Source organism: Miniopterus schreibersii (genome assembly GCF_964146895.1).
Source record: "Miniopterus schreibersii genome assembly, chromosome: 8".
Lineage (NCBI taxonomy): Eukaryota > Metazoa > Chordata > Mammalia > Chiroptera > Miniopteridae > Miniopterus > Miniopterus schreibersii.
Genome location: NC_138109.1, coordinates 46,483,575 through 46,510,005, shown reverse-complemented (window position 1 = coordinate 46,510,005; position 26,431 = coordinate 46,483,575). Strand labels below are relative to the sequence as shown.

Sequence of the window (26,431 nt, the reverse complement as noted above, 5' to 3'; positions counted from 1 at the left end):
TATATAAAAGAGAGAGAGAAAGGGAGATTTTTTTCCGTTGCTCTCTTCTACTTGGCATATCTTCCATTATTTTTTCACACATTTTTTCCCTCTCCATTTTTCTCTTCTTCTGGGACACCAGTTTTACCTAAGCACTTTTACTTCTATGCTCCATATCTTTCAAAATTTGTTTTTAGATCTCTTCATCCTTCCCAGACATCTTTTGGAAGGATTTCTCCATATGATCTTTAAACTCATGAATTATTCTTCAGCAGCAGCGATTTTACTATTTATATCATCTACGTACTGAAGATTTTAACTTACTTACTTTTATTACTATTTTTTTCTCATTCTTGTTTCATATTGCTTTACTTTTCCTTTCTTTTTGGTACATTTAAATGATTATTTAAAATTCTTATTCTGACTAATTTTGCTTTCAGTAGCTCCTGTTGTCCAGATTGTTATTTTTCTCTCTCTTTTTTATTTATTTTATGTTCTAGTGTTCTTTATTACTTAGCATTATTGTGATAAACAGGTAATTGATACAAATTTTTGAAATTTCCCTTCCTTTTTAAAATATGTTTTTATTGATTTTTAGAGAGAGAGAGGAAGTGGGAGGGCTAGAGAGAAACATCGATGAGAGAGAAACGTCATTGATTGACTGCCTCCTGCATGTCCCTCACTGGGCATGTGCCCTGACCAGGAATTGAACTGGTGACCTCTTGGTTCATGGGTCAACACTCAACCACTGAGTCACACTAGCTGGACTCCCTTCCTTTTATTTATTTATTTTTATTATTATTTTTTTGTATTACTATACATGTATGTTTTTATTTTTTTAATTTTTTTTAATTTTATTTTTGTTTAAAATATTACAGATGTCCCTTTTTCTCTTGATTCAGCTTTATTTTTGCCTGAAGATTATATTCCCAGAGGTATTAGACTCTGTGCTTGATAATGTGAATTGGGAAATTACCAATTCCAGATACTAGTCTGTGCCAATGCAGGTAAGTTCAAAGAGAGGAGAAGGGATGAGCTTTCTGGCAGAGATCACCAAGCTCCTCAAATAATATATTTCCATATGGTATTATCTCACCAATTTTTCATATCAGTTACTCTTCAAATCTTAGAAAGGGAGCATCTATCTAGATTGTAGTCCACCATTCATAGGCCATATTTTCATACTAGTTTTTTCTTGTCCAAATTATTCCAATAGACTCCCGGCTGATCTTTTTGCTACCAATATATTATTTAAAAAACATATATATGATTATATTACTTCCTTATTTCAACCTTTAAGTAAAAGATCATTCCTTATAGAATAAACATTTTGGTGTGGCTTTGAAGTTCTTACATTACCCTGGGGTTATGTTCCTTGTTAACTCTATGGCAATGCATGGAAGTTGTGTTTAAGAGGGGAAACAAGGAATTACTACCTTCTGTAAGGATCTCAGAATTCCTCCTTCTTACAAAGGCTAGGTCCTAGTTATATAGCACTAATAATCCTAAGAACATAGCACTGTGACTCTGCTTATATTTTTTCTCTGTCTTCTATAACACCTGGCAGTATACTGTGCCCACACAAAATATTAAGTGATCTTGAATCAGTCTTATAAATGAAGTCAATCTTTGTCTGAGAGAGGTGAGCTGCATGGCAACAGTAAGTAAGGAATCAGATAGGTAGTGATTCCCCCCTCTCTTAAACACAGCTTTCATGTATTGCTATAGCATCAACAAGGGTGCAATAAAATCTTCGTATACCCTATTTATCTAATTATGTGTTTCATTTCTTAATTCATTATTTTTCTCAATGAGTTTTTAGAGAGTCACTATGTGCACCCAAGAAACAGTAGTCAACAGGTGTTCTGCAAGCTTATTTCTGAAACTTAATTTTCAAAAGTGGCACATGTTGAAAATGATAAAATTTGTATGGCACACAGGTAAACTGGATGGTTTGGGAGAGAATCTACATGGGCTGGTAAAATTTATAATAATTTTTTTATGTTATATAATTATGATAAGGAAAAATAGTATAGTAGGGAATATACACATATGTTTGTATTATATAATGTTTCATATGTGTATTATATAAATGAAATAGATCTCTAATATTTTAAATAAGAAACATGTTTATTACTATAAATGTGAATTTCTGTGTGAAGTTTTATGCTTAAAATAACTAGCATTTGTGAACGAAATTTAGTATTTATCTCTTATTTTTGTAGTAATTACTGAGAAATCTTTTAAATTTTATGACTTATAATTCTCGACTTTCAAAAATATACCCATATACTAATTTGATAAAATTGATTAAAAGGAATAGACTGTTCCACTGTGTAGAATACAACAAAACAGTATTCATTGAATTTGGAATATGGAGAGTCAGTAGTGACCTTGACAAAGAGCAAGTTCTGCAAAATGGCAGAGACAGGAATCATGTTGGTGAAGATTATGAGTGAATGGAAGTAAAGAAGTGAAGATATTACCAAATTATTTATTTTGAGGATTTTTTACATTTTATAATATTCATGTTCATAATAAACTCAAGGCACTGAAAGGAAGAAATCAAAGTTCTGAATAACAGAATTCTTAAATTATGATTCAATGATATTTTTAGTATTCTGAATATATTATTATATTCATAATTTGAAAATTGATTATCAATATATGATGTATAAAGGTACATTATGATCAAAACATTTGAATAATCAAAACATTATCCCCAAAGTTAATCCTGGATATCAGAGAGCTTACAATATATAGGTTGTTAAAGTAGGGGAGGGAGGATTTGGTAAAAATCAATTAGGCAGTTACTCCTCTCTTCTTTTAAGGTAAAGGAAATTTGAATGAATGGCTATGGGTTAATATTTTTCAAAGTTGTCCAGTCTAATAACAGGCAGCTAGCTTCTACTAGGCCAGGAACTCCTTCATTACACAGAGCATAAACATGAGCAATTATTGCCTCACAGTATGAGTTGTGGTTAGGTGGACCTATTCTCTAGATTTTTTTTTTTTGAGCACTGATTCTTAATCTTTTATTTTCTTCTTTGGTCACAAATACAAGTATAATGAAATTTAAGAATATGATTTAAAAAATTAACCTCTCTTTGTTCTCAAAAATGCCCATATGAACACACATTCATTCTACTTATAATTTCAAGGGATTCATGGGTCCACTGAAGCCCTATTTATGTTCCTTAAATTAGTTGATAAGTGCAGGAATCTTATAATTTAGCTCATGAATAGGCTTTATGCTGCCTCTAAAATCTCCAGAAAACATGTACCCCAATAGGTAATGGTTCTGATAGCATCAGTTACACATTTTGTATGTTTTTACAGCTTCATTCCCTAAGCAACTCTTAAGCATTAGGCACTGTATAAGATTCCCCTGAGACACATGAAACATTCCATGATTCTGAAAGAATATCAGTTAGTCCGAGTGCTATTATCGCTTGTTACCATAATTCCAACTTTAAGATATCTTTCTTAAACACTGATACTTATGCAGGTAAATATAATGTGGATTAGAAATCTATCCATAACAGTAACAGATGATTTTTTAGTGTTTAATTAGAAATAACATCTCCTTATGCCATAGTATGTTTTCTTCTGATTCTTATATTGTTACTATAATGTCAGCCAGAATAATTCATAATTCATACGTTGCTGAGTGTTTCAACTCCTATATGAGACCATATTTCCCCATTCACTTTCTCACAAGGACATTTCAAGTTGGCAAAACTTTAAAAATAGTTATCAAATAATCAATACAATAATGAAAGTTGGACCCTTTGCTATTTCTACCATGACTATATGTCTCAGTTTTGCCCTGGAAAATCTCAATTAATACCTAATGTCTCAATTAATGTCCGGGTGCAATTATTAATAGCAGTTCCTCTCAGTCTTGAACAGTCTTGAACATGTCCCAGTTTGAAAGATATAATTACACAAGTTACATACCATCATTACTTTCTATCATCCATAGCCCAATTTAATATGAATGGACGGTCAAATTAGACATACACAAATCTGAGATCTTATCCTGGTTGAAATTTTACTAATAATTTAAAAGATACAAATAATCAAGAGGCTCAAATGAAGTAGGGAGGGATCTGAGACATCAAGGCTGGATGTCCAGGTTCTCTTTTCCCTTGAAGGACATGCATCTATGGCCCAGCAAAATAAAAGAAATCTCTATTGAGGTTTATGTGTTTACCTCACACAGAGACAAGTTTGCATTAGGAATCATTTCTGTTTTATATTTCAGAGAGTTGTGTAGTTTATATGACATTCTCCAGAGAGGGTTTATTTAATATAAACAATCCTTTAGCAATGCACCAGCCTGCTAAAGGCATTCAGTAGATAAGGTCTCTTTCTGCTAGGAAATATCGTTTGTCCACTCTTCTGGAGTTTCAGTTGACCTGGGGATTAGATTAGATCACCTGCCTTTTTTTTCTTTTCCTGTGGCCATCCACCTTATAAACAGAATTGAATAATCATTGTCCAAACTCTTTAACTCCTTCTTCCCACCCCTCCAGCAGGTGTTGAAATTTAGAGAGTATTTTATTATACTGAGGGTTTTTTTTACTACATTTTAGATTATTACTACATATATATTTTTATCAGCTCTAGGCATTCAAAACCCAACAGTAAATAAAGCACATATAAACCTACCTTTGTGGAGCTCAGATATTAGTGGAAAGGGTGATATTACATGTTTTAGTGTAACATCTATGAGATTATGAAGTTAAAAAGCCCTGCATATAACTTGTGAATAAGGATAGGTATTATATTGTCTCATTTATATTGTCAAATTGTACATGACAGCTTAACAGTTGATTGCTTTTGTTGTAAACATTATCCAAATTACCTGTTTTACTAATTATTAGCTTGTCATAAATAGATGTGTTTATCTTCTTTAATTTAAGTTAAACCTATTACCCCTTCTACTTTTATTTTATATTGCCTAATATTTTATTATTTTTTCTTTATGAAAATGATGTATCACTGCAGGTCAGATGTTTTAAAGAGACTTGATGCTTCAACAATGTTTTTTCTATTTTGTACTAACCAATGTCACCCCAATAAATTCAATTTAAGAATAAATTAATTTTAGAAAAAAAAAAAGGAAATTAGATATATAAATACCTTGATTTATACTGAAAGGATACAGCATGCCAGACAGACATTGGAATCCTAAAAGTGTGTGTTATGTTAGTGCATTTTTAACCCTTTATAATAAATATAGGTGGAAGATGGGTTGATCTTCTGCAGTTATATATCAAAACAGCATTTATATTTCAGATATAGTTATGAAGAAGTAAATTCAAATCCTTTACAAAAAGTACCAGCTGTTATACAAAACACATTTCTGAGAACAAAATTGCTATTTCCTATTCAGAATGTAAGGTCAAAGGGTTTATTATTTGAAGGTCATTATATCAAAGTGCCTGATCAGATTTATACAATCTTTTATTTTGCCTGTGTTGCATACTTTGTCTTGCTCTACCACATATGAGTCTGATATGAAGACTCTAAAGGAAATTTTATGGTTTCCATTGAAACACATTACATTTTCTGCCTCCAACATTTTTCTTTCAAATTTACCCAATTTATCATATCTTGCTGATTTCTCTCCACTTGTGCTTTAGGCAATTTTAACAGTGGCTTTTTCTTTTCTCCCCAATTGTTTGCTAGAATGACTGAATTTTAGTCCAGGATATAAAATAATATCAACTAAATTACTTCAGATGAGCAGTTAGAGCAGACTCATGCATATAAAACTAGAAATCTTTGTTGCTAGATTTAAAATTAAAAGCAAACAAAAATATATTTTTTATCAGTATAATAGTTCACATTAGTTTAAAATTTATTTTTAATATTCTTATTACCAAGAATAAAGAGGGAGAAGAATATATTAAAATAAAAGTAAGAATAACTTGATGGGAAGAAAATAGACTTTTGAGTCAGATACATTTGGATTTATTTTGATTCTAAGCAACAATGCCGTACATTGCATTGCCCTGTTTCCCATGCAGTTATGCAGGAATTATGTGATTATTTATGTCCACTTGACTGCAATGTAGATCTGGGAGGCCATGTGTTTCATTAACATATCTGCAAGTTCCTACTGACTCACAATTGTTCTTAGATGGGAAATAGATGAATCCTAACTCGGCTAACCTACTGAAATTTCAGGGTTTTGTTTGTGATAGAAGTTAAGATTAATTATACTCTAAATACAGGAATTGATACCGTAACAAAAAAAAACAAATATGGTCTCATTTGGTGATCACATGAGAAAACTGATGTCCGAGACTGGAAAAATGGCAATCCAAGTTTTGTAGTAGCAAGTTGAAAAAGAGAGTATTGATTATAATGGACTGTGTTTGGCAAGTTAACCTAAAGAAAAACCAGCTCAGCAAAGTAGTTGGTTTTCAAGGCAACACAAAAGAGAATGGAGAGTGCAGAGATATAGGGCCTTGTATTTTTGGAAAGTTGTCCACTTCTGTTACTCCAAATAGTAAAACATGAAATTTAATGACTCTTTGAGACAAAGACCCAAACCTCTTAGTTGAAAATGATAACTCAGGGCAGAGTTTAGATTAAGTATGTGGGATTACCACCTGTTGTCCCAGATAGCTTTCTAGTAACTTCCATTAAATTTCTAGAGTAAGAGAGATTGGAAAAGGTAAGAGGAGAAAAAAAAAAACAGCTCTAAGCACTGCATATAACTCCAAAGAATTTTTTTTTAATTGAGGTAAGATTGGTTTATAACCTTTCATATTTCAGGTGTGCAACATTATAATTTGACATCTGTATACACCACATTGTGGTCACCACCAAAAGTTTAGTTTCCATGCGTCACCATGCAGTTGAGGCCCTTTACCCATTTTGCCCTCTCTGAACCCCCTTTCCCTCTGACAACCACCAGTCTGTTGTCTGCCACCATGAGTTTGTTTTTGGTTTTGTTTGTTTTGTTTTCATTTTCAACTCCACATAGAATGAAATCATATGGTATTTGTCTTTTTCCATATGACTGTTTCACTTAGCATTATACCATCTTGATCTATTTATATTGTCACAAATGGCAAGATTTCATCTTTTTATGGCTGAATAGTAGTGTGTGTGTGTGTGTGTGTGTGTGTGTGTGTGTTTCACATGTTCTTTATCCATTCATCTGTCTGTGGACACTTAGGTTCTTTCCATATCTTGGCTGTATTCATAGGTGTGCATATTTATTTTTGAATTAGTGTTTTAGCATTCTTTGGATAAATACCCAGAAGTAGAATAGCTGGATTATATGGTAGTTATAATCTTTTGCGGAATCTCCACACTGTTTTCTTTAGTGGCTATACTAATTTACATTCCCACCAGCAGTATATGAGTCTTGTCAGTTGTATGATTTGCAAATATCTTTTTCCATTCTGTAGTATGCCTTTTCATTTTGTTGATGGTTTCTTTTGAGTAAACCTTGGCTCTCGAATGTCTCCCATCTAGAACAATTTGGTTCTAGACCAAGTTGTTGATGGAAATAATGTCTCAGTTGTCAATCAAATTTCAGTTCTCAACCTGATAACTCTTTCCTGCTGTTAAATTAGCATGACAAAAAGTCTCTCAAGCCACAAACTAAGAAGAAAACGGGAGTCAGTTTACTGTGCTTGGAATGTTTTCCTGTTTTTTGTTTTTGTTTTTGTTGCTGGTGAAATAGGTGATTAGCACAATATTAAAACATAAAGAGGCCATCAGGTGTACTGATGTTGCTAAGGATGTGAAAGTGCTCACAAAACTATCATGCGCAATTGAAGAGGCAGAAAAACTGTTGCTGATTTGAATAAAGAAAGGCAGTTAGCTGGTGACAGCATTTTGGAGGCAATGATATGTGAAAAAGCAAAGATGCTGCTCCCCTGTAATGAGTGCTAAAAGTGATTTGTTTAAGGCTAGTAGAGGGTAGTTCGATAAATTAAGAAAAGAAGTGTTTGGTTATAGATTAAACAGTACTTTAGACTGTTTTGTACATAAGAAAGGTTAAAACGGAATCATTTGGGAGCCTGGAACAAATTCATTCAATTTACATTATTTCTAATGGGAAAAAATGATTCAGTTTTCAAACAAATCACTTCTTGAACAGCCTTCCGGAACGAATTAAGTTTGAAAACCGAGGTTCCACTGCAGTCCCGTTTGTCTAATTTTGCTTTTGTTTTCCTTGCCATTGGAGTCAGGTCCACAAATATATTGTTAATACCAATGTCAAGGAGCTTACCACCTATATTTTCTTCTATCTATTTTATGGTTTCAGATCTTACATTTAAGTCTTTAATCCATTTTTAGTTAATTTTGTGTATGGTGGAAGATAGTAGCCTATTTTCCTTCTTTTGCAAGTGTCTGTCCAGATTTCCGAATACCGTTTATTGAAGAGACTTTCCATATACCTGTGGTTTTATTTCTAGGCTTTTGATTCTGTTCCATTGAGCCATGTGTCTGTTTTTCTTCCAGTGCCATACTGTTTGGTTACTGTAGCTTTATAGTATAGTTTGAAATTAGGGAGTGTGATACCTCCAGCTCTGTCCTTTTTTCTCAGAATTGCTTTGGCTCTTTAGGGTCTTTTGAAATTCCGTATAAATTTGGGGACTTTTTGTTCTATTTCTTTGAAAAATGCTGCTGGGGTTTTGACAGGGATTGCATTGAGTCTGTAGATCCCTTTAATTAATATGGATATTTTAACAGTGTTGATTTTTCCAGTCAATGGGCATAGACTATCTCTCCATTTCTTTGGGTAGTCTTCAATTTCAAAAGAATTTTGAATATAATTACTGACACATTGAACTGCCGAAGAAAATAGATAAACATCTGATGTTTTAATGGAAAGTTATTACCAAAGAATCATAATCTGAAATACCTTTGATCATTCAAGACTTAAAGATACACTTGGGTCTTCAATCTTTAGCAAGTAGGAAGTGTACTGAGAGATCTTTTGTAGCCTCTAAGATAGGCAATTTCCCAACCTGAGATATGGCCAAGGGATATAATGAAAAAGGAAGAACTTCCAGAAGACATAAGAACTCCTCAAAAAAAATAAAAGAATTAAATTAAAAAGCAGATCACCCATATCTGAAGGTAGGATAACATGTCACAGAGTAAACCAGTGACTAATGTGTGCCTCCTTCCCACTTGTAGTTGGCCTTTCCCTGTTCAATCTTTGTATATTCACTATGTGTATGGAATGGTGGGGCAGGGGCAGTTGACTGTTTTGTTTGTTTGTTTTTAAATTCATTAGTCTTTATACTTAAACCCTACCCAGCCTGATAAGCAGACTATTACACACATCCAGAAATTCTTGACTTGATGTTGCTTTCAGTTACCTCCCTTCACAAGTGTGTTGTATGCTTAGGAAAAAGGAATCAAAGGATTTTTGGTAACTTGTGGCAATCATTTTGTGCAGACCACTCTCCTCACCCCTACTCCTGTGCAGTGGAACAGAAGTTCTGCCCAGGAGGAGAGACAGACTGTAAGGATGAAGAGTTCTGCAGCTCTGACTGAAGTGATTGAGTTTATCTGAAACAGATGGAAGATTCCATGCCTAAAAGGCATTGTTGAAAACAGTGGAGATTTTGGTGTGCTATGAAGAAGGTGCTCATAGTTTCATAACACTGGTAGCAATAAGTGAAATGACATAACAACCAGAAGTTTAACAGAGATACCAAGGGAAACAACAGCAAAGAGCCCTCCAGGGCTCACAGTCAACCTTAAGGATCCAGAAGTTTGTGCCTATGTGCTACGTTTCACCTACTTGGGAGCAACTGGAACATGATATGGGGCGGATTTAAAAGCATTTCCCATCCGCACAGATGTATTAACATAAGTCAGAAGATGCTTCACCAGCACAAAGGGCTTAAGCTAAACCTCTGACCAAACACTGGCTGAACAACAAGCTATTCTGACCCAAGGTGAACTCCTAACAGCCAGGCTTAAGAATAAAATCACACATTTCTGGGAGTCTGGAAGACTGTGTGCATGCCCAAGACTGCATGCTCTCAAGCATTGGTGAGGGTACTTCCAAGCTATTAGTTTCTGACAAAATATGGCACACAAACATGAAATCTGAACTGTGATAGCAACCAACCAGTCACACACACACACACACACACACACACACACACACACACACGAACAGTAAAAGGTAAAAACCTTAACTGGCTGAGGGAGATAAAACACAGCTTTTGACCGACAGATGTGCTATGCTTAACCAGGGGCTGAACTTGGCTAAAAGATAAAAACAAAGGGGTAGGGTGTGACGTCTATCTAAAGATTTGTCAATTTTTGTTGATTTTTTTAAAAAAAACAACTTTCATTTTCTCTTTTGTTTATATCTGCTTTCATCTTTATCATCTTTCTTCTGTTTGTATTGGGTTTCGTTAATAATTTTTTACTAGTTTCTTAAGGGTGGAAGTTTAGACTATCTATTTAAGATCTTCCTTCATTTTGAACGTAGGTATTTATAGATATAAATTCCCTTCTGAGCACTGCAATAGCTGAACCCTATAATGTTTTCTTTTGTTTTCGTTTATCTTATTTTATAAAGTCCCTTGTGGTTTCTTCTTGACCCATTTGTTATTCAGGACTATGTTATGTAATTTCTACATACTTGTGAATTTCCAAAACTTTCTTCTATTCCTGCTTTCTAGTTTAATTGCACTGTGGCTAAAGGGCATGCTTTATATTATGATGATCTTGGGTCATATCTTAGGCCATTTATACCACATTATGTGTTTATATGTAATGGGAGGGCTGGGGGATAACCTCAGGCACTTTTGCATTGTTACTAAGAAAACATCAGTGGAAGAAAATAGCCATTGTGTCACCATAATTTCAATGATATTTACGTGCCTAACAAGTCAGGGAAAACCCTGTGCATGGCAGCAGTTGATATCACATTTTTTTGTTTATATTTACTTTTTTTTCCTTTGCCTCCTGTTCTTTATTTCACCTGAACTCAAAGCTGCTGAAAGCCTGTTTGCCGCACAGGGCCATCTGCTTGTGCTAAGATGTCAGGCAGTTTTGCTGAAGAGAGCAACTGCTTCAGACCCATTTGTGAACATTCAGATCATTCCTGCACTGATTTTAAATAGTCTTAGACCATTTGTTTCTTCACAGATGGCATATAAATCTGTAATACATTTAGAAGACCCAAATAAGCTCTGTTGACCACAAATGGTCCTGGCTTCCATGTTCCTGTGAGTTCTAAAAGTTTCATGTGATAGTTAAAACTATCTGTTGAGACAGTTGAAAATAAATTAATTATAATGTGGTCCAGTTGTTTCGCTCTTAAATAGAGAATTTTATATGCTTTACAAGGATAATTTCTTTTTAGCAAACATTTATTTTTCATAGGGTAAACTATATTTGAAAAAGTAGTTACCCTGTGTTGAAGAATGCAATTTGTGGAAATTTCTTTTTAGCAAACATTTCTTTTTCATAGGGTAAACTATATTTGAAAAAGTAGTTACCCTGTGTTGAAGAATGCAATTTGTGGAAATAATGGCTGTACCTCAAAAATCAGCTGGTATTCTTAATAAAAGTATACAAAGGTGTTATTTTTCTCAGTGTTTACCTGATTATTATTAGTAATCATGTAAATGGAAAATAGTATTACTTTAAAATGATTTTCCTATTTATAAAATTAAATATTTTTAAATGACATATTAATGAAAAATTAAAATGATTTTTTAAAGATAAAGAATTTAAATGTGACATATTAGTGAAATGTTCTCTGGTGTTTGAATATGAACTTCAGAAATAGTAATACATAGAATATTTATTTAACCTAGTTCACTAAATCTGATTTTCCCCAGTATTTCAACAAATGGCATCACCGTCCATTTGTTTTCTCAAGACAAAATCCCAGTAGCATTCACCCTTGATTGTTTTTTGTTTTATGTTTTTTCTCCTCTGTGATCTAATTTATCAGCAGCCCTGTTGGCTTTGCCTGTAAAAAAAAAAAAAAAATCCCTAAACTTTCTTCTTCCATACTCTAAATCTCATAAATTCACATTTTTTTCTGTGGCCTATAATACTGCATATAATCTGCCTAACCTCGAACCACATCTCACACCACCTTTATCTTGTTTTGTTTTTTTAAATATGTTTTTATTGATTTCAGAGAGAGGAAGGGAGGAGGAGAGATAGAAACAGCAATGAGAGAGAAATATCAATTAGCTGCCTCCTGCATGCCCCCTACTGACCATCAAGCCGGCAACCCAGGCATGCGCCCTGACAGGGAACGGAACCTGGGACCTCCTGTACACAGGACGCTGCTCAACCACTGAGCCACGCCAACCACAACACGTTTATGTTACTGGGTTCCAAAAAAAATGGCTTTCTCTTTGTTTCCCTAACAGACAAAATGTGTTTTGCCTAGTGTCCGTACAGTAGTTTCTCATTTCTCTTGGAACTTTCTTTCTCCTAAATTGTCCCACTGCTTATTCCTTCTTGTCTTTCATATTTGAGATTCAATTGAATTTCCTATTAAAAGTCTTTCTTGTATACCCAGTATAACTACTAGAGTCACTGTCACTTTACCCCACTCACTTTCATAAGAGTACTCATTCCTGTTTGATATTTTCCTATTTATGAGTTTGTTATCTGCTTTTTGCCACTAGAAGTTTCATGAGACCTGGCATCATGCCTATCATAATGCTTCATCTCCCATATCTACAAGCATACCTTGCACATATGTAGCAAATGCTCAGTGTTATATAGGCATTTTTCACATACATTATATTTTTTATCTGATTGCTGTGTTTAGCAAAGAAAACATTTTTCTATTAAAGAGAGATGACTAATATCCATAGAAATGAAATAATTTTCAAACAATTAAAAATAAACTAAAATTTAGAGGGGAAAAAATTAAGAAATGGAGGGAGATTGAATAAGAAATTTTATAGTTGTAATTATTGAATTTCAATTGAATTTTCAAGCTACTAAAATATAAATGGATAGATGAGTTAATAGATGGATAAATCAAAATGACTCTAGGAAGCTAGAAGCTATTAAGTTCTTCACTGAGACTGTATGTAATTTTAAGTAGCTGCCATTGGGGAAAATTGGTGTCTATTACGTTACTAAAACATTGAAATTAAGATTTGAAATCTGAGATTGGATAAATGCTCACAGAGCCTTAGACATATGAGGTACATTATCCAAAAAGAAATTAAAATAGAAGAATTATTAACATTATCAGGATAAATTACAATTGAAACAATAGAAATTGATACTTTAGGAATGAGATGAATAGAAAAATGGACTCTAATATGACCATGAGTCACAATTAAAAATTCTAAATATCTATTTTAGATATCTCATGTAAATGGAATTCTGCAGTATTTGTCTTTCAGTATATTCCATTGTATGTATATGACACATTTTCTTTAGTAATTCATCTGTTGATGGAAATTTATATTGTTTCCACACTTTGGCTATTCTGAATAGTGCTGCAGTGAACATAAGAGTGCTAATGTCTCTTTAATATCCTGATTAAAATTTTTTTTATATACCAGAAGCGGGGTTTCTGGATCATATAGTAGTACTACTTCTAATTTTTGGAGGAACATCCATACTGTGTTCCATGGTGGCTCCACCAGTTTGCATTGCTGCCAACAGTGTGCAAGTTTCTCCACGTCCTTACAGACGCATGTGGTATTTGTCTTTTTGATAATAGCCATCCTGATAGATGTGAGGTGATATCTCATTGTGGTTTTGACTTACATTTCCCTGATGATTAGTGGCACTGAGCATTTTTTCATATATCTGATGGCCATTTGTATGTCTTCTTTGGAGAAATGTCTAATCAAGTCTTTAGTCCATTAAAAAAATGGAACATTAAGTTTTTTACCATTGAGTTATAGGAGTTTCTTATATATTTTGGAGATTAACCCCTTATCGGATATATATGTTTTGCAAATATTTTCTCCTATTCTTTGAATTTTAACACTCTTGATTGTTTGCTTTGCTGTGCAGAAGTTTTTTAGTTTGATATAATACTACTTGTCTGTTTTTGCTTTTCTTGCCTAAGCTTTTGGAGTCATTGTCATGAAATTGTTGTCAAGACTAAAGTCATGAAGCTTTCCCCATATATTTTTTTCTAGTAGTTTTCAATTTCAGGGCTTACACTTAAGTATTTAATCAATTTGGGGTGATTTTTTGTGTACAGTGTAAAATAAGGTTCCAATTTCATTCTTCTGCATGTGGAAATCCAATTTTCCCATTACTATTTGTTTGAGACTATCCTTTCCCCATTTTGTATTCTTGGTACCCTTGTCAGACATCAGTTTACTGCATATGTGTGAATTTATTTCTGGTCTCTCCATTCTTTTCATTAGCCTATATGTCTGTCTTTATACCAGTAGCTTACTATTTCGATTACTGTAGCTTTATAAGATATTTTGGAATCAGAGAGCATGATGCCTCTAGCTTTGATTTTTCTCAAGACTGTTTTGTCTATATGTTGTCTTGTGTGATTTTATACGAATTATAAAATTGGTGTTTTTCTTTCTTTCTATTTTTGTAAAGAAAATGCCTCTGGGATTTTGATAGAGACTGCATTGAATCTGTAGATTGCTTTGGGTAGTATGGACATTTTAACAATATTGATTCTTTCACAAGAAATCTTTCTATTTATTTGTGTCTTCTTCATTTTCTTTCATCAGTGTCTCAGTGTTTTCAGTGTAAAGAGCTCTCACCAGCTTGGTTAAATTTATTTCTAAGAATGTCATTGTTTTGATGCTGTCATAATGGAATGGTTTTCTTAATTTCTTTTCAGATATTCTTTTGTTAATGTAAATAAATAAAACCAATTTTCATATGTTGATTTTCTATTCTGCAGCTTTACTGAATTTACTAGTTCTAACCATTATCTGTCTTTAGAGTTTTCTAGATATAAGATTATGTCTTCAGCAAATAGGGACAATTTAACTTCTTCCTTTCTGATTTTGTTGCCTTTTTCTTATTTTTCATGTCTAAATACTCTAGCTAGGACTTTCAGCGCTGCATGGAACAGCAGTGGCATTCTTGCTTTGTTCCTAATATTAGAGGGAAAGCTTTCAGTTTTTCACTGTTGAATATGATATCAGCTTCAGAAGTTCATCACCATTAGATGTGCCTTACAAGAAATGCTAAAGAGAGGTCTTCAAGTTGAATGAAAAGAACACTAAACAGCAACATGATAGACTATGTACTTTTTTAAAAAGTCCTAACTTAAGACATTTTAAGGCACTAAGACAGAGACCTATCAAAGGGTTATTTTATGCCACTTTACTATTTACCAAATTAAACAGAATTGCATCATTTCGTGTTTACATACACTCTTTTCGGCCCACTGCTTAAGAAACAGGAAAAAGAAAACATAGAAACAAAAAGCTTCTGAGCAGTTCTAGACCCTGAGCATTATCTTTAGGGAGAGGAGGATATGTTAGATAAAAAATATTTTCTGTCAGTACTCACAAGGGTTCCCTTTTCTCCACACCCTCGCCAGCACTTGTTTGGTGATTTATCCATGGTGGCCATTCTGGCAGGTGCGTGGTGATACCTCATTATAGTTTTATTTTGCATCTCCCTGATGATTAGTGACTTTGAGCATTTTTTCATGTCTCTCGGCCATCTGTATGTCCTCTTTGGAGAAGTGTTATTCAGGTCCATTGCCCATTTTTTAATTGGATTGTTTGTCTTCCTGGTGTTGGGTTGTATAAGTTCATTATATCTTTTTGAAATTAATTCCTTATCAAATTGTCATTGGCAAATATGTTCTTCCATACAGTGAGTTCCCTTTTCATTTTGTTGATGGTTTCTTTTGCTGTGCAGAAGCTTTTTAGTTTAATGTAGTCCCATTTGTTTAATTTTTCCTTTGTTTCCCTTGCTCTAGGAGAAAATTCAGCAAAAATATTGCTATGGGTATTGTCTGAGATTTTACTGCCTGTTTTCTTTTAGAATTTTAAAAAATACATGTACTTTTAAATATACTACTTTTTTAAAAGTCTGTGTTTTATAAGGAAGTCAAGAGTCCCACTACAAGACCTAGGTATCGCAGAGGGATGAACAATTTGAAATAACTAATATATACTTCTTTCCTCATCTCATTAACTTATTCTTTCTTTTACCTTTCCCCTCTCTGACATCTTTGATTTGTTTATTTTTCCTATAGCCTTTTTGCTTCACCTTTCCTATGTCTTAACTGACAGTGCCATCAAGTGTGAGCCCTGACCAGGTAGCTCAGTTAGTTAGAGAGTCGTCTCCATCCGTACACCAAGGCTGTGGGGTTGATCCCCAGTCAAGGCACATACAAGAAGCAACCAACAAATGGACAAATAAGTGGAGAACACCAGTTGGGAAATGCGCTTAGAAATTCAGAAGACAGGGTACTCCTTTTGTATTTGTCTGTTTAGGTTTCCATAACCAAATACCACAGATTGAGTGGCTTAAACAACAGATTTATTTTCTCACAGTTCTGGAGGCTGGGAGTCTGAGATCAGGGTGCCAACATGGGTGACTTCTGTTGAGGCCTTTCTTTCTGGCTTGTAGATGGCAAGATCTTGATGTGTGCTGACATGGTCTTTTTTTAGTATGTGTGCATGGAAAGATTGAGTAAGGGATCTCTGGTGTCTCTTTGTGTAAGGAAACTAATTCTATTAGCTCAGGAATATTTTATTTGTTTTCTGGTTTGTTTTTTTTGTTACATCTGCTCAGTTTTTTGTTTCTCTATTTCTTTTTTCCTGTCTTTTGAATTGTTCAAATATTTTTTTAGTCCACTTTAATTTATTTGTTGGATTTTTAGTTGAATCTATTTGCATTATGTTTATTTTCTCTAGGAATTATAAGTCTTCTTAAGACTGTAACACTTCACATCAAATACAGAAAGGAAGAGGTTAAGTGGCCTATATGGTTGTATGTTTCCTGTATTTTATGGTATCCTTTGTGCTATAATTTTTATTCACACGACATGTTTCAGATTATATGTGGTTATTGCAATGTTATGTTGTGATACTCTGGATTCTTTTATGAATGTTGATATTTTTGTTTCAATAGGCTATTGAAATTTACTTACTTTTATTCATTCTTTTTTTCTCTGTTCAGCAAAATGTTAGCCAGATGTTAGGATCTAATCCAGCATATTGGTACTTCTTTAAGCTCCAACTTCTTTATCTGAAAATGAAGATAACAATTATATATACTTACCTCATGAGGTTATTGAGAGGCCAAAATGGGCTCCTAAAACCCTTGGGATTTTTTTAAGTGATAAGAGCAGAACAACAAAATGTCTTTTTTGTTAGTGAGGTAAACCTTGGATCACACCTAAGGGGCCAGTTGCCAAGGGACCCAACATGTGATGAAAGAGTTGGAATTTTAGTCCCACCCCTGACCTCTAGGGATGGGAGAGGGGCTAGAGGTTGAGTTCAGTTGCCAATGGCCAATGATTTAGTCAGTCATGCCTGTAATGAAGCCTCTTTAAAAACCCAAAGGGCCTGGGTTCAGACAGCTTCAAGGTTGGTGAACAAGCAGAGATTTCAGGGCAAGTGGAGTACTTAGAGAGGGCATGGAAGCTTCATAGTCTTTCCTCATACCTTGCCCTATGCATCTTTCCCATGTGACTGTTCCTGAGTTATATATATTCTTTCATAATAAGCCAGAAATCTAGTACATAAAATGTCCGAGCTCTGTGAGCCACTATAAGAGGGGATCGGTAGAACCACTAATCTATAGTTGACTTGCTATTGTTATGACTATAAGACAATTGGCGTCTGAAGCAGGGGTGCGCGGTCTTATAGGCCTGAACCCTTAACCTGTGGTATCTGACCATATCTCCAAGTAGGTAGTGTCGGGATTGCATTGACTTGTAGGACAGCAGGCTGGTGTCGGAGCATTGCATGATTGTGTGGGAAAACCCTCCCACCTCCACGCAAATTAGAATTGGTGACCAGAACGTTTAGAAATTTATTAATGTTGCATTTTCTATTCCTTATCTTTTATTCTTGGCCAGCTTTTCCATGCCAAAGTTCACACATAAAATCAATTACACAAAACAGTGCTATTTCTAGGTAGTTGCCTCAAAACTGTACCCTATTAACTCTAGACCTAAAACTCTGGCTTTGTCCCTCTATATATCTAGTGATTTACTTTGGGCCCAAACTCTTAACACTCACTTGTGGATACTTTAGCTTTGTATTCTTTTTTTACTTGCTAGACTTGATCTTCTATTTAGCACTAAACACTGCTTCCTTTTCTAATGTTGAATGACTGTGGCCTCTGTTGAAAATTCTACCTATTCTCTTTTTCCCTACTACCTGCCTAGACCACAAGCCTTGCCCTTTTTCATGATCACCTTAGCTTCCATAAAACCACCACGATCAGATTTGAGATATAAAGACTTTAGGAGAATTTTCTATTAAGAAAAATAAAATACTTAGAGCTAGCAGGATGAAATTTTAATAGAGAGTCAAACATGGAAACATCTGTTCCTAAGATTAACCAATATAACTTTTTTAACCAGTATGTGTCACCTGGTCCTAAATTCATCAGTGGGCTTGTCAGAAAATAAATATATGAACAATGTGATTCAAGTTATTATGTTAATTAGGTTGGCTATGATAACAGATAGACCCAGAAGTGTATATATTGACTCAAATATAATTGCCATTTATTTCTGGCTTCCATAGAGTGGGAGTTATATAATCCTTATCAGTGAGTAGTTTTTCAAGTAGTGATTCAGGGAGCCAGGGCCTTCCCACCTTGTATATCTACCATCTTGTAGGACCTTATCTCTGCAATGGATCAGAAGAAGAAAGGAGGAGGAGAGGTACATTTGTTCCTTAATAGTCATGGACCAGAAATGACACATATCACTCTGCCCACACGCTATTGGAGAGGACTTGGTCTCATGGTCACAGTAGTAGCAAAGGAGGCTGAGAGATTTGGTTCCTTTGTGTGCCCAGTGAAGGGAAAAACAATGTTGATGGCAGTTATTAGTTTCCATGAGAGTTACAAAACAAACAATAAAACAACAAGGTAAAACAGATTAAAATTTCTTTGCAAATATGAGATAACTATATGTATAAATGGTATGTAGGGATAAGTATAAGATACTGCTATTGAGTCAGTGCAAGTTAAATAATTGAAAAGGATAATGCAGGAAATACAGGAATCAGTGCATTTCTGTGTTAAAATGTTTCAATAGTGATTTTTCTTTCCAGAATCACTATTAAATCTCAAATTGAAAAGGAACATTAGTTGGGAAACATGCTTCTTAATATAAGTAAATAACAGGTTCTTGTGAATTTTATTAATGTATCTTTCAAAACAGTTGAGACAGAACAATAAGCTGTGGTTAACACTTGTATAATATATTTTATTTGTCTGCTGTGTGATATAGGTCAAGAGTCAGAAGGTGAAACTGAGGATGAAAAATTGCATGCCGGTTTTAGGATATCAGTGTTCAAATTACCCAGATGTTCACCAGACTCCTTGAAGTATGCTGAAGTATTGAAAGAGAAAGAACAAGATTCTTTTCCTGCGTATACCCAGCCATATTCTACCACTCACCAAAAACCAGTAATTAAAAAAACACACAAGCTTTTGGAGAAGAATCTAAGAAGAGAGTTTTTTACAACACACAGAACGGGTATAAAACTCAAAACACTTTGTGATATTGATAAATATCGCTCAGAACAAGAGAAGCAGGAAAGCCATAAGAAAAAAGTAATAGCTGTAACCATGGCACAAACTGCCCAAGAAAGAGGTGGCTTAAAGGCTCTAGAAGCTTTAACTAAGAAAAAACGGGCTGCACAGAAGCGAGGGGCAGAAGATAAGAAGGCAGTTCAGTATGGTTTACGCCAACTTTGGCAGGACAGGTCCAACTACCTTGAAAAAGTTAGGGAGAGGAGAGCTTTGTTTCTAGAAGGGAAAAACCAAAAAGCTGAAGACCGCTTATTAATTCAAAACTTAAATAATGAGCGTACTTTTTGGACCAAGAACCTAAATAGAATTGACAGAGGGAAGAAGAATGAAGCTCTCTTAAAAGAGAAACACCAGATTGTTCAGCAAAAACGAGAAGCAGAAAAAAATCAAAAGGATTTACTAAAACACATGAAGGAACTTAGGTAGGTACAGTTTTGATATAATAGAAGAGTTTAAGTCATTTCATGTGAATATTGCATACTAAATGTCAAGATCTAGTAAACAGTACTTTTAACATGGTATATTCTGCTTTGGAAAACAGAAATGACAACAACAAAAGGACAAATATGTCCTAATATGTTACCAAAGATGAGACAATAAAAAACTCTATTTTTAGATTTGTTTTGTATCAAAACACAAATCTAATGCAAATTGGTATTAGAAAAATTTAATTAGCTTAGTTTATCACAACAAATTGAATGTCTGGCCATCATTAATTTGTAGAAGATACAGAGTCAAGTGAGCTTCCTAATGTATCTTAACTGAATTATCTTCTTTTGTAAACTGCTGCAAAGATATTATCTTTGAAAGCACCCAAGAATAATGCAGTATAGTGTTATCCTGAAAGGCATTATTGAATTTTATTTATAAATATTTTCAAATAAAGCTAGAGTGTCAACATGCAGAAAAGAGATGTGACTCAAAAAAGTAAAGTCTGTCTAGAGACTTAAGAGTTTTTCCATGCTTTTTTTCTTCTTTTTTTTTCTGGTTAAAATACTTGACCTAAAAGCATTCTGGTGAATCTCAATAACTAGTGAAGTCATTACTGAGACAGTAGCTCCCTGTTCCTGCTGCTGCATAAGGAAGAATGAAAGAAGAAAGGGCAACCATAAATCTCTAGTTTAGGAAATTGATAAAATACCCACAGGGGCATTTAAGAATGAATTAAAAAGAGACTTTGAAATGAAAGAACTTACATACCAGGTAAAAGCAGGTCATAAGTTTTCCAAAATATTCCTGCCCATACTTTGAAAAAGCAATGATATTGCTCAAGGCAGAACAGCAGGGTTTCCATTTGAAGTTGAGTATTAATTAGCCTGAAGATATGGCACATAAGGCAGTTATCCAATTACATCGTCTCTACTTTTTTTATTTATTTTGGTCATCATTGGACCTCCTACACTATCCTCCTCACTCACTGTGGTCTTACCTTGATTTATAAAGCTTTGCTTCATCCAAGGTCTACCATAATCACAGTTAGCTTCCAAATTCATAAGAACAACTCTTTCAGTTGCCTATCCTAAACACTTTTGGATCCCAACAACCTTTAAACTCACTTGGAGCTGCCTTACCTCTTAAATTTGAAACTCTTCCATACTTACTTATGGCTAAAATCTTTTTTTTTTTTAACTCTTCCTTTACTTTTACCACATGTATTCTTCAAAGACAGGCCTTGCATATTTTTGTTAAGCTTATATCTAAGTGTTTTATAGGATTTTTTTGATGGTATTGTAAATGGAATTTCTTTCATAATTTTACTTTCCAATTGTGTGATCCTGGTATACTACATAATTATAATCATTGTGTTTCTCTTCAATTCTTTTAAATAGTTGGGTTTTGGGGGTTTTTTTTACATTTTTTCCACAGTTTATAATTATTATGTGTAGAAGGGCAATTTCAGTACAGTATTTAGACTTTTTAGTTTCCTTAATTACATGTGCAAAGTTCCTTTTGCCATGACTTTTACATTGTTACATGTCCAGACAAGACTGTTCTTCAGCCCAGCTAGCATGGCTCAGAGGTTGAGCATCGACCTATGATCCAGGAGATCACAGTTTGATTCCTGGTCAGGGCACATGCCTGGATTTCAGACTTGATCCCCAGTAGGGGGCGTGCAGGAGGCAGCCAGTCAATGACTCTCTCATCATTGATGTTTCTTTCTATCTCTCCCTCTCTCTTCCTCTGCCTCTAAAATCAATAAAAAAATAGAAAAAACTAATCTTAAAAAATAAAAAATTATTCTTCCGAGCTCCAGACACAATAGTTGTAACTAATTTTCAATGAGTGATTGTTAAATTCTAGGCATTCCGCTAAATATTTTATTTTATTTTATTTATTTTATATTTTATTTTATTTTATTATTTTAATTTTATTTAATTTTAATTTTATATTTTATATATATATATATATATATATATATATATATATATATATATATATATCTTTATTGATTTCAGAGAGAGGGCAGCAGAGGGAGAGAGATAGAAACACCAATGATGAGAGAGTCATTGGGGATCGAGCCCGCAACCCCGGCATGTGCCCTGGCCGGGAATTGAACCCCCATCTCCTGGATCCCAGGTCAACGCTCAACTGCTGAGCCACGCCCTGCCTGGCCCGCTAAATATTTTAAACATATTAGGTCATTTACTTCTCACTAACCCCTATGAGATGAATTGTCTCTTCTTAAACATCATACAATCAGTAGGCTGCAGATCTGGGTTTCAAACTCAAGCAGAATGGCTTCACTGCCTGTACTCTTAACCACAAGCCATTGCTTCTCTGTATTCAGCTCTCTTGGCGTCACCACATGGATAGCCAGGCTTTATAAATTAAATTTTACAAAAACAGAACTCTAATCTTTTCCCCCATCTAGTTGTTGTTCCTACATTTTTTTTTTGTCCTGATGAATACCACTGTTATCTACCCAGTAAAAAAGAATGATTAAATGTCAGGCACTCCTCTAAGGATTTAAAATGTGTTAATTCATTTAGTCTTTTACTAAATCCGATGATTTGGATTATCCCCCTTTTAAAGATGAAGAAAATGAGGTAGAGAGAATATAAATAACTTGTGCTAAATCACATAGTAAGTAATTTTTAGACTTTGTAGATATAGGCTTCTTTTTCACTCCCCAAATCCAGATTTTTAGTTCCCCTAAACACAGATAAAGAACACCATGAGCTAGTCTGTATTTTTCTAGGTGTATCTGCTCTACCGTTCTCCCAGAACTGCGTGACCCAGACAGACAGAGTGCTGTCACTCTGGGCGTGCCACGCTGTGCTGCCCTCTTTGCTTCTACTTTGGCCCTGAATCCTTTCTTTTCTTCCCCCTGCCTGTTCCCTAGATTAGTTACTAATGTTTTCATCATGTTTCACTCTGTCTTGTTACATAGTACTTTCATTATGGTACTATTGCATTTTATTTCTATTTTTAAATAACTATTTCTGTTTACTTTTTACAAGCTTTTCATTGTCATATCATATGTATCTTGGTATTTCTAGCATCTAGGGAATGTGACAAACATTATAATATGTAACTACTGAATGAATGAGGAAGAATGAATGAATTCATTTAAGGCCCATGGCATTTCCAGGTTTGACAGTGTAACCTGGTTCATCTTTCTCTAATTTAGAGTCTGTATTGGTCTGCTAGGGCTGCTATAACAAAATGCTGCAGATGGGGTGGTTTAAACAGAAATTTATTTTCTCAGAGTTTTAGAAGCTAGAAGTCCAAGATCAAGGTGGTGACAGGTTTGGTTTCTCTCAGGCCTCTGTCCTTGGTTGGTAGGTGGCTGCCTTCTCATTGTGTCTCGTGTGTGCACATATTTGGTGTCTCTTCATCTTCTCATATTGAATTAGATCTCACACATATGATCCAATTTAAAATTAATTACCTCTTAAAGGACCTATTCTACAAATACAGTTGCATTCTAAGCTACTGGGTGTTAGGACTTCAATACATGAATTTGGAGGGGACACAGTTCAGTCAGTAACAGAGGCCTAAGCAATGGAACACTACTAGGGTGTCAAAAAGAAGGACAGCATGGATCGACCTGGAGAGCATTATGCAGCGTGAAATAAGCCAGTCAGAAAAAGACAAGTACCATATGATCTCACTCATATGTGGAATCTAATGAAGAAATGAACTAACAAACAAGAGAGAAACAGACTCACAGAGAGCAGACTGACAGATGTCAGAGGGAAGGGCAGTTGCGGGGCTAGGGGAAAAAAGTGAAGAGATTAAACAAAAAAAATTAAAAAACACAGAGTCCTAGAAGAAGCTTGGATTTAGTGAGGCTTAAGTAAAATTTCTGCAAATCATAGCGTAGTCTGGTTTAGATGCCTCTTTGGGAATCTAAGCCGTGGTTTTTATGGATTCTATTATAGCCAACAGAAATTGTAGAAATAATAGCCTAAAATGCATATTAGTGAATATAATAAGATTCTATGCAACAAGTGAAGTTCTGTCTTTTTTTTCTGATTTGTATGTATCTTATTTTGAATATATCTATCATTAACTAAGTGTTATGATTTTAGTAATTTAAAAGTATCTCATTCTATTACCTTTCCTTTTTCCTCTTAGAGCTCAAAATATATATAAAAGACACGCTGAAGAAAAATTTGTTTTTGATATGATTGCCTTTCAAAAAGCTTATGAAAGATTCCGAGATGCTAAAGCAAAAGTTGCAATTGTAAAAACAAATGTAGTCTTTGGATTTCCCAGTGGATTGACAGAATGAACTAATACCAGATCACATCCCATGGACATTTTGAATTACAGCCGTTATTTTCAGTTAAAGGACTTTAATGCTATGAAAGAAGAAATATTCTGTGTCACAAGATGAATTTGTACATAAATCTTCTTAAAAATATAAAGAGTAATTAAAATGTTTCTGTTACTGATCATAATTTAGCTAAAATCAAGTTAACTTGGCACCCCAAAGGTTTCTTATATATCCAGATGTCCAAGGAACAATTAAAACAGATTTCTTTTATTGCAGGAAATATTGCAAAAGGCATTGCTTATATTGTTTCATATCCTGAGAGTAACAAAGCTATTTTCAGTTTTTCTGGCAATCTTACCATAGTTCTTTCTGGCCCGACTGCTGACTTTTATTAAGACACTGTGTATTTTGATGAGTTTCATTACGTGCTCTCATATATTTAATTATGCTTTCTGTTTATTTTGTTAAAACAATTTCTGAATATTTTATCAAAATAAAGTTTTTACCACTGTGTCAATGATTCATGCTCTTATAAAAATTCAGGATATTTAAAATATAAAAGAGAAGTTAAACATTGCTGTTAACTTTCTTAGATATTATAAGATTTTAGATATTTGTTTTTGGTGTGTTTGCCTTTGCATATATGGGGTGAAAGAAGAGGGGGAGAGGACACATATAATTATCTAATTGTGATCAGTATACAGAAATGGTATATACTAATTTTAAGTCTATTTAATACATAGTCATGATATAAAACTTGAAAAATAAAGAACATTGTTAAAAAGATATAAATTTTCTAGATTATTTCTACCCAACTTTGAGCTTCTTGAAGGCAACGACCGTTTTATTCATCTCCATGTTTCTATTACTTTGTACTGAGGCAGATATTATATTACACACAGTGCTTTTCTGTTTATGGCTCTGTTTTCCTATTTATGTGCTGTCACATGTCAATCTCATGACCTTTACTGGCACATACTATTTACAGTTTGAAGGATCAAAAATCTGTATGTCTAGGTTACACGCATGGTAGACACCTCTAGTTTGAAGACCTAAAGTGTTTTAAAAATCATGCATTAAAGTGGAATTTATTATTTTTGTAATTATTCCCCCCTCTCCAATCTTGTTTCTCCTTCAATATTCCCTAACTACTGTAGATTTATAACCACCTGAATTGTTTCCCACATTAAAAGTTTAGAAGACATCCTCCACTCCTGTCTCTTATCTCATCACATCCTATTGAATATGAAGACATGTAAATATTGTCTAGAGAAGGCCCCTGTGACTGGCTAGCTTTTCACCAAACCTGCTTCTATTTCTCTAGGACACAATTAGTCAATATTTTCTAGGTTACCTTGCACAGTTGAGGCCCAGGACTGAATTCTGACCAATGGAATCTGGATAAAGTGATTGGCAGCCCTTCTGGGCATGCACTACCCCCCCATGATCTTTCTTTCTTTTCCCTTTGGCCAACATGGGAGGCATATGTTGAAGATGCCTGACCCACAATGTGAAAAGAGCATCAGTTCCTGCGTCACTGCATGTAGTGTGATCAGGAACACCTCTTTTGTTCCTTACATTGTCCAAAAGAAAATTCAATTACAGCAAGGGTTTTTTAACCCCATTACTTATATTATAGCAGTAGCTAATAGTGATTTAATCAATAAAAAAAATCTTAGTGCCAAAACTATGGGGACTGCCATCACAAAATCCCAACATATGTGCTGTTGGCTTTCAGGGCAACTAATGTTAGAGATACAAGACATGGAGACTCAGGTCTACTGATGGTGTAGCCCAGGATTAGCAAGCTTTTTCACTGAGGACCAGATAGTAAATATTTTAGGCTTTGTGGACCATAGCGTTTGTTTTGCAACTACTCAATACCACTGTTGTAGCACAAAAGGAGCCATAGATAAAATGTAAACAAATTCTGTGAGCATATTGCAATAAAACTTTATTTACAAGAATAGAGCCTGGCCATATTTGGACCATGGGCCATAGTTTTTC

The 26,431-nt window shown here is 34.3% G+C and overlaps 1 protein-coding gene across 1 annotated transcript in view; it reads left to right on the top strand.

Annotated features, from left to right (window-relative positions):
- LRRIQ3 (leucine rich repeats and IQ motif containing 3) overlaps positions 1–25,203 on the top strand; it is an 83,405-nt gene extending 58,202 nt beyond the window's left edge. Inside the window, exons 7-8 of the mRNA XM_081144616.1 lie at positions 19,397–20,123; positions 24,283–25,203. Of these exons, the coding sequence (XP_081000742.1) occupies positions 19,397–20,123; positions 24,283–24,439 (884 nt within the window). The 3' untranslated portion in view covers positions 24,440–25,203. The remainder of the gene's footprint in view (positions 1–19,396; positions 20,124–24,282) is intronic.
- Positions 25,204–26,431: the final 1,228 nt, after the last annotated feature.